The sequence below is a fragment of the Sceloporus occidentalis genome, unplaced genomic scaffold (genome assembly GCF_023333645.1).
Source record: "Sceloporus occidentalis isolate IW3139 unplaced genomic scaffold, rSceOcc1.0.p SCAF_205, whole genome shotgun sequence".
Lineage (NCBI taxonomy): Eukaryota > Metazoa > Chordata > Lepidosauria > Squamata > Phrynosomatidae > Sceloporus > Sceloporus occidentalis.
In genome coordinates, this window is record NW_028317185.1 from 1,493,238 (window position 1) to 1,503,112 (window position 9,875).

Here is a 9,875-nt window from a genome sequence, read left to right on the forward strand (position 1 = left end):
TATATATATAACCTACCTATAAAAAGGTGCAGCTACATCCTCTGGCTGTGGCGCTTTAACCATTCAAGCGCCGCAGCGTGCTTTCACATTACTTCTCTGATTACTTTTTAACTTAATGGCTTCAGGCAAAAGCGGGTATCCACGCTAACTATACAAATATGGACCCCAGCACAGGTTTGCTACAAGATCCTGGCATTTTGGTTTTCCTCTTTAGACGTAAAGGTCTCTTAGCACAGGCTCTCCGTTTACCCACCTTCGGGGTACTGATTTACTAAAGCAGCTCCCTGCCACAAGAAGTCGCATCACTACACGCTCAGAACGCCAACGAGCTGCTTTCATTCACTGTGTCTGTTTTTAATCCGAATCATCAAGCCCCCCCCGTTTCCCGGGGTCTCCGGCTCGGAGTTCTGGGTGTGGCTCAGTGCGTCTCGTACGAGGAGAGAAGAGCGGCGTCCACGGGCTCCATGCAGGAAGGGCAGGTGAAGGACCTCATGAGCCAGTCGTCTATACATTCCACGTGATATATATGCATACACGGGAGGAAGCGCACGGGGTCTCCGCTCACAAAGTCCAGCATGCAAATCACGCACCTGCACAAAGAAGGACGGACGGAGAAATCAAGACAGACGCCTTCATCCGTTCAGTCTTATCACCATAGCAACCGACCGGAATATTCTGCCGATTAGACTTTTCCACTGGTTGCTACGGCGACAACTTCTCAAACTTTTAATCCCCCATCGACCAAAATATTGGAACTGACACCCTTTGTAAATGCAGCCTTAACCCTTAAAGTGCTCAGACCTATTGCATGGATGGATGGATTGGATATTTTTTTTTTTATTCCCCCCCCCCGAGCGACGGGAGTTTAAAGTTCCTAAGAGTCCCGGTGAAGCCCCCGAGGTTTACTTACTCTTTATGCTTCTTCTCCGAGGGCCCCGATCCTGGGTCGTATCTGCCCTTGGGAAGGTGCTGGATGAGCCCAATCCTTTGCGCGATCCACACCTGCTCCTCCTCGGTCAGCTGGGTGGCAAGCCGGGTCTGGCTGGGCGTAGGGTGGTACACGGGCACCGGCTCCCGCTCCTAAAACCAAGGAGAGTGCGTCTAAGTGGATGCTAATGCAGCATGCATGCACTCACACTCATACTCAAAGCCGGGCACTAGAACAGGCTTCCCTGTGTGTCTGATCCCATCTGATCTTTATCACAAAGAACAGCTCAGCAGTTTTTTTTATTACTATTATAAAACAGAAAATACGTTTTCAAGACACTCTTTCTCCTTTACAACTAACTTTAGGGAGGATCGGACTTCATTAGCATCGCCATAAAGCATCGGCTCAGTGCGGTGTTTGAGCCGGGAAAGACTCCCAAAATATCACATGACTGATAACAATGGCCAGGCAGCAGGGGTTATTACTGTTTAACAGCACCGCGGGGGCGGGGTTATTACTGTCTAACAGCGCCGGGGGGCCGGGGTTATTACTGTCTAACAGCGCCGGGGGGCCGGGGTTATTACTGTCTAACGGCACCGGTGGGACGGGGGGGGTTATTACTGTCTAACAGTGTCGGGGGTTATTAAGGTCTAATAGGCCCAGGGGGCGGGGGTTATTACTGTATACAGCGCCAGAGTTTACAGTAAGGAAGGTTAAACATGCGCGGGATCGGCATACGGCTCATGTGACGACTGATTAAGGTTTGAGTCCTTACTCCTGGAGAAACGGGCGACTAGACGGGGCCTGATCTGCCGGCAGATTCTATGTCTCTAATAACAGAATATACGGCTTATAAATAACAGGCGCTACACCCGACAGCGTATTCCGCTAGGTAATAACAGCCCCCCCATAGGCAGGGCTCTGATAAATAACACCCCGGCAATAAACCCACAATAACGCACCAGGGGCAGAAACAGCTGCTGCAGGCAGGGTAATAAACAGCACTCCTCCGGGTAACTGATTCATTATGAGGAAAATCATTTAATATTTAGAAAACATCATGTGATAGAGGCCACGTGATGTGCCCCTCAAAACAACGGGGGGGGGGTAACTGGGGCAATAGTAATGCTCATTAGTAAAGCAATAGACATTATATGTATATTTATCACTGAGATGTGCGAGATCGCAACCCACCCCCTGCAGCCCCACCCCCGGACTCCAAACTACCCCCCACCCCCCAGGCCGACTGTGACACTTTTACCCCAGGCACCTGGTAGGGCGGTGGGGGCTCCCCGGGCAGACTGGCCCCATCCGAGTCGTTGAGCAGGGACAAATCATCAGCCGTCTGGGAGGACAGGCAGTTCCCCATGTCCCCGCTCCCGGCGGGGGAACTCAGGCCACCCTGGGACTTCCCCCCTACACCAGCTCCGAGGGTATTTACAAACCGCACGTCCTGGAAGCGAGTCCGTCCGGAACTACATTTCCCGTCATGCTCCGCGCCTGGACGACTGATTACGTCTAAAACCAGCGCGCCGCTGTTAAGGAAATACATTTTTTTTTTAAGCTATTCATTTCCTGAGCATGCGCATTGAGCTATTGTACGATGCTGTGGATTACCAACGACAGAGATAAAGTCCAAGCTGGTCAACTCCTAACTCTCCTTACATTAGATTGTAAGCTCTTTGGCTCAGGTCTTCCTCCCCTCTTGTTTTTGTTAGACCGAGTTCTCTTGATATGTTCTGTTTGGCCATTGTACAGCACTGGGAACACTGGCCCGACATAAATAAAAAGTAAAGAATTCCAGGATTATACTAAAGAAACACGATCTAAGGATTAAGTGCAGGCGAGAGACAGCTCTGGCGAAGCAATGTATGTGGCCCTTGTCATTATTTATAGTATAGCGCCATCATATTCCGCAGCGCTGTACAATGGCCCATGGGTCATCATTGTCAGGGCCCTCATGGGTAAGACTATGCTTTAATAACAGAAGTGCAGCCGTGCGTTAACGTTTTATACCCGTGCAGCTGGCCATATACAGCCGGCTGGGGCAGATGGGGTAAATATGGGGGAATATGAGCCAGCAGCCCATTGGACATTTCCCCAGATTGCCAGTCCGCACCTGATCATTAGTCTGGATTAGGGTCACGAGCGCACTAGTCACTTTATTAATATTTTATACATTATTATTATTATTTATTGTTTCATAGAGCATCTGTTTGAGAAAGGTTTACCGTCTTCATATGAAGGGACGAGAGAACGCCATCATCTGACCATCTGACTCACAAATGAGACATTTCTACATGTAAAAGCACCCGTTATACGGAAAGCCGTATCGATCTGTTACTGGCCCTGGACAGAATCTTTTCAGGTCCGTAAACTATCACACATGGGAGATGGGACTGCAGCCAGACTCTCATATGATCAACGGGTAAAGGGAGAAAAGAATATGACCGGGGGCCACACAATGCCCAACGTTAATGGAAACCCAGAAGAAGGTGGCTTGCCACAGCGATTAGCCAACATGTTCCCAGGAACCAGGGGGGGCTGACACCATCTGGCCCAGGAGGCAGGTTAAGCCGAGGCTTCTTGCCCTCAACCCCCAACACACATATATACACAAACTTACACAAGTTAACACGTATACACATGCTTACACAAGTTAACACATATACACACGCTTAAACATACTTATACAGTCCCTCTCATACACTTACATATAAAAATTCATGTTCGCACACAGACATTCGTGCTAACACACACTTTTACATATACACTCACACTAACATACATTCATACATACCGTCTCTCCCCTTTACCTCACTCGGTTTTACAGCGGGGTCATGTAGCATCACGTTACGTGACCCCGCTGTGTTCCCTCCTCCTTTGGCGGGTCTAAAATGTTCACAAAGAGCCGGTTCCACCTGGAACTACTCATCGGACTAGCCCTTTAGGAATAATTTTGGAGCATCCCGGAGTTGCGCTTTGGGCCAGCCCACCCCTGCCAGGAACATCTTCATAATGTTGGGGGAAAGTTGTCACAGTAACCATTTTTTGTTAAAAAATAAATATTATTCAAACTAAAAAATTTGGGTTTTATAGCCCCACCCCCCAAACCAGCTAAATTAACCCTAAATGCCAATGCCACAGCTGCTGCATCTATTCATATAAAGGTCACTAGTTTCTTTTATACATACCATTATGTTTTAGCCCTTTATATCTGTGTTAACCCACATTGTACTGTAGAAATAAATTACTTTTACTCAATTTGGGTAAAACTGGTTAAATATGTATCAATAATTATGTAAATCGCGTTAGGCCCACGTATAGAACTCTGCCCTGAACCGAATATAAATATATTAATATCAATGCTCTCTCTATATATATTTCTTTGTTTTACAATAAAACTAGGATTTTCCTGTAAAATTATATATATTAATATATACGGTATATATATATATATGTATTAAAATATATATATGTGTGTATTAAAATATATGTGCATTAATATATATATATATATGTGTGTGTGTAATTATAAACTAACTGTATAGTAAAGTGAATGAATAAAATGGATTTTGTATGTAATTTCCTTAATTGCTGAATCAGCTCATCCGTGATGTACTAAGCCGATTAGGTCTTTAAATGCCTTCTTTAGATCTGTAGATGTCGTACCCCCGACATACATTCGTATAATAATATCTCGCTCGTTAGCTCGTCTAATTACTGGAACATCTGATCTTTAAAGAGAAAAACTCTCCCATCTGTCACGCGGAATTACCAGATGGAGCCGAGGGAACGCTCTCATTCTGTTTGCCGAGAGATTCGCGAAGCTTAAGAGATAAAACGAGATAAAATCCGGAGGTCCAAGGGACAAACATATTAATTGAAACGCTTCTCGCCCATCTGCGGTATGTGAGATAAATAACCGTGACCGGTTCACGCCGCAAGGCAGCTCTTTATGTACGTTGATGTGAATGTCGTGGTCACTTTAGGGTTACTCCATACATGAAGTTCACCTCCAGGGAGAAGTCGCTGGAAAAAAGGGGAGCTTACAAGAGAAAATGTATATTCCCGAGAAGCGAGGATGCTGATGATCCGGGTACCTACAACATACGTGCGCATTCAGATTGAATCCATACATTAAGGCCTCCTTGCCTTAGGTATCCAGGGGACCAAGCGTCCTGTTGGGTCTTTACCTTGCGGCTACCAGCAGGAGGCTTTACGGCCACTTTTAGAAATAGCTGGATTCATTATAATGCATGGGGCGATGACATGACACGGCACCCTGCTCACATGATGTAACAATGGCGCCACGACACGCTACATATGTGTAAAGCCCTAGAGCAGGGTTACCGCATGGGCAACTTTCACGGATTCACGTGTAAATGCAGCTTGTGGGCAGAATAATGTTACACGCGGGACTAAAGCACTTTATCGAATGAGTATTTAAATCCAACGTACTCCATGATGCCCCGTGGCATGCGCAGGTCGTCACGCGAAAAGCGCGTCTTGGGGGGGAAAAAAATAGGTTCACTTATAATTTTTCAGGAAATGCTTAAATGTCATGTGACATAAGAACAAGCACTGACAGGCCGGTAGCATAGGAACGAAATAAAGGCTTCTTTAAAGTACTTTAGACAGAGCAGCCTAAAACCCCTGTTAGGAACACAGACACTGCACATTTTCCATAAGCGCCTCTTCATTGCGTTCATATATTGTCTGCATATATAATAATAGCTCCCTATGCGTAGTTTACGGCAAGTCAAGTACAAAAATAGTGCTTTCTGTCGAACTTTCAAGACGTAAAAAGTTAAAAATGAAGGTGAAAATATTTCCTCAAGTAAGATGGCGGCCGCTGTACGTCATCTTTGTCCATGTCACGTGACCAGAACGCGACTGGGCAGAGTAAGATTTTTAAATCCTGCGCGGGTACGGTGGCTGCTAAGGGTCATGTTTGTTCCGGCTCCACCTATTGAGCGATACTTCATTGGTCGGAGGGGTGTGGGTGACGTCATCAGCCCGCGCTCGCTCTCTCTTTCTGTGTCTCCGCCGCCCGCGAGTCTCCTCCATCCCCTCGAGGTGAGATACCGGGAGCTATTACCGCGGAGTGAGGACGAACGGTACGGGGAAAGAGGTCACTTTTGGCCGATGGGGTGTCAGGAAGGCAGGTCGTGATGAGACGGGGTGGATTTTCGCGCTGGGCGGTAGAGCTGATGCGGGTGTGAGGTGGCCGTAGTGTTAGTATACCGGCCGGTGTTAGCAGCTCTGGTCAGGGATGCCCCGGTGGCCCAGTACATGGGGGGGCCATGTTGCAGGTGGCAATAAACCAATGGTGGCCCCAGTATATGATGAATGTATAGAGATGTGCTTGTATATATACGGCCTGTGCCTGGTTGCTATGGCTCCTAAAGTTTTAATGCAGAGTCATAAGTGTTTGCTGGGGCTCCTAGAATGTAGTACTTTAACCCTTTAATTCTCAAGCTGCAAGCTAAACACTCGAGCTGCCCCCAACTTTCCCATCTATTCTTTAAAACCTTCTTACATCCTGATAGTATATCTCTATATTTGTTGGGCTTTATTCACTAAAAGGGGAGTTAATAATCATTATAAAGGCCAACACTCTAATTTGATTTAACTATACATCACACAGGGCTGGCCAAGCTCTCCCTGCCGCAGAAGCTCACTGAGGATGGACCCTTGCGCTGTAGTGAATAGACCTAGTTCTCTCCGTTAAGGTCTGCGGGAAGGAGTAGGAGTCTGACTATTGGGGGGGGGGGATAGAAGCAGCGAGGGCTTTAATAACAATGCCGGCTGCAGAGTTTAACGTCATCCGTTATTGGGATCTTATCGAGTGGCTCTGGGGCATCTTTGTTAATGAAACTGGATGGCATTAGCCATAGGTTGGGCAAAAAATGATAGCAGTTAGTGTGGGAAGTAGTGGTTACAGGTAATAAGTCAGGCTTTATTTACTATAATGTGTTATTGCATGGAAGGGGTGATTCCTGTATATTTATTATATCAGCAGGTAAATCTCCAGAGATGATGCATATATATACTGCCCTGATTATTATTATTATGAGGGTGTTCGTATTCATACTGTCTGATCTGGAGTAGAACCCAATTGACCCATTTAATCCTCATACTGGTGCAGGTGTATGGGCCCCGTATATCAGGCTATCGGCTAGTACAGGCCGTATGGCATATTGGGTTATAATGCCTGGCCCGCTTACCGTATGGCTGACGTGTTCATGTCACGGAACGTTCTGTTTTGCGACGGGGTTCAGCCTTTTAAAGATTTATAGTAGATTTATACGATTGAGAACAAGTTAGTCTCTTCCCTCTAGATGCAGTTATATAGAAGTAAATAGTGTTTCTGGTACTTTAGATGCACTTTAGCACCCCAGGGGGCTGTGCGCTGTATAGATGGGGATATGATGTAGCTACAGATGTACCCACTTGATAATCCCTTCTGGGAAATGATTATTTGTGAAATATACGTAATTTGACAGTACTTCAAGGAGAGTCATATTGATGATGTAATACTTTCACACTAATTGACGTGTGTGGTTTGCCGGTCCTGCTCTTGTTATATTACATTGTGGTGGATTTTAATCACTGTTCGCCTTGCTACAAATATTCATTCATTCATTCATTCATTCATTCATTACGGTTGTTGAATTTGAAACATGAAACTATTAGACGAAAAATACAAGGTAGTCTCTAAACTTACGATAAGATTCTAGCGGATAACAGGCATGCTTCATTCAGATCTAAAGTGGAAGAATAACAACATATTTTAGTCCAAAGTAACCTTGCGCACCACTTTTTAAAACAAAATTAAAAACATAATTTTTTCCAATCTGTACCCGGATGGATCTTAAAACAAGAAATCAACGTATACAAAAGTAAGCGCACCCCAACGATCACAGATATAAACGGTCTCTGTCCTTAGTAGAAATCCTTGATGTATATATATGTATGATTATATATATATATATATATATATATATATATATATATAATATACACACACACACACACACACACACACACACACCGTATTGGCTCGAATATAGGCCGCACTTCCCCCCCCCCCCACTTTAATTCTTTAAAGTGGGGGTGCGGCCTATATTCGGGGTCTAGCGCCCGACGCCCGGGACATGCGGTTCCGGGCGCCGGACAGGCAGCAGGGTTAGGATACAGATCCCCCGCAGCGGTGCAGGGGACCCGTATCCTACTCCCCGATACGCTCAGACAGCCTCCCCTGCCAGCACTTCCCACGGGGGGGGTCCCGGCACGGGAGGTTGTCTAAGCGCATCGTGCAGACGTGCAGCGGCGATGCGAGTGTAAACAGCCCCCGCTGCCGGCACGTCTGCACGATGTGCTTTAAAAATCTCCCTTGCCGGGAATTCCCACGAGGGGAGTGCCGGCAGCGGAGGGTGTTTACGCGCATCGCCACAGCCGGTGACCGCACGATGCGTTTTATCTCTGCCCCCAAGACTTACCAGAGCAGACTCCCGGGTGTCTTGCGGGGGACATCTACACAATACGCGTATACAACTTCCCGCACTTCCGCTGAGCACCGGGAGTTGTATACGCGTATTGCGTAGATGTCCCCCTCCTGCCCCGCAAGACACCCGGGAGTCTGCTCTGGTAAGTCTTGGGGGCAGAGTGGCAGCATATCTCGGGGGGTGGGGGGGCGGACAGAGTGGCAGCATATCTATTAAAAAACTTTAACAAAAAAAAAAAAAAAGCACCAAACTTTTAGGGTGCGGCCTATAATCGAGCCAATACGGTATATATCTCATATCTACGTGTATGTGGCTTGTTAGTGTTTCCTATTTGTAGTTTTGTATGTACTCGCATGTAGTATCCACTTGAGTTGGCAACAATGTGTCTGATAGGAGTGCTTCCTTACAATAAAGGGCCAGTTTAATGTCATCGACAGCCTCCCTATAGAAGAACGCCTATTAAAGCACTCTGTGAATATCGCGGACCCTCGGAGTACTTTAATATACATTCTCCAAAATGGGGAAATAAATAATAGAACACTCGGAAGATGCTGCCCCTTTGTCTCCGTATTCCAATTATTCTTGCCGCTGGTTGGCTATTTGAAGCAGCCCACCGGTGGCGGGAAAGCTCGCCCATTGGAATCAGCGGGACCCTTTTCCACGTAACCATCCCCAAGCTCGGGGAGGTGAGTATACGGCGTGCCGGGAGATGTGATCGGGGAAAACGCATCCCTCTTTTAGCTGAGGGCTTGAGGGTTAAATGTATATGATGATGGGGGGGATTCTACAGAATCCCCAAAAGCCTCAGCAAAAGGGACAGCATGAAACTTAAAGGGACCCCTCGGCTATCGTATGCATTAAACGGGTAGATTATGTATCTGCGAAGGGTATTATTCCCCCAGCTGCAGGAGAATAAAAATAATGCTGCGGGAGCTCTTTGGGACATGGCGGCGGCTTCTTTTTGTGACAATGAGGAGATTGTTTGCTCTGTGGCGGGAAGCCATGACTTCTAAAACATCCTCCTCTGAGAGATGTAAAGGAGCGTAGTTCTAACCATCGATGTCGCTCAGATCGGTGCCGTTATCTCCGCCGTCTACGACCGTGGAAGAGCACGATGGTTGCCCCAGCGGTTCTCAGCATTTGGCCCCCTCTGTTAGCGGCATGCATCGGGTATACACGGCTCTTTATTAAAGACCCCCGGGGGGGGAGTGTAATGCTGTATCGGTCACTTTTCCCCAATCTAACGCGTTACGGTTGGGTGAATGAATGAATAATGGTGTGTAATGTGTGCCGCGGGAGCAGCCAGCTTTGCTTCCTGTTTCGGCATCCGCATGATTTCTCTTCCCCCTGCCGACGGCTGTTAAAATGATGTGGGAGGAAAAAGGAGAGAACTTAAGGGCAGGGAATTGATAACACTAAATTTTCCACATTCTTGT

General features: G+C 46.8%; 1 protein-coding gene across 1 annotated transcript; it reads right to left on the bottom strand.

Annotated features, from left to right (window-relative positions):
- Positions 1-418: 418 nt before the first annotated feature.
- On the bottom strand, positions 419-2,297 carry LOC149277969 (RING finger protein 11-like). Its single transcript, XM_089502594.1, has 3 exons — positions 2,199-2,297; positions 911-1,080; positions 419-590 (listed from the first exon to the last, which is right to left on the bottom strand). Exons 1-3 carry the CDS (start codon positions 2,295-2,297, stop codon positions 419-421), a joined length of 441 nt encoding a protein of 146 aa, XP_089358720.1.
- Positions 2,298-9,875: the final 7,578 nt, after the last annotated feature.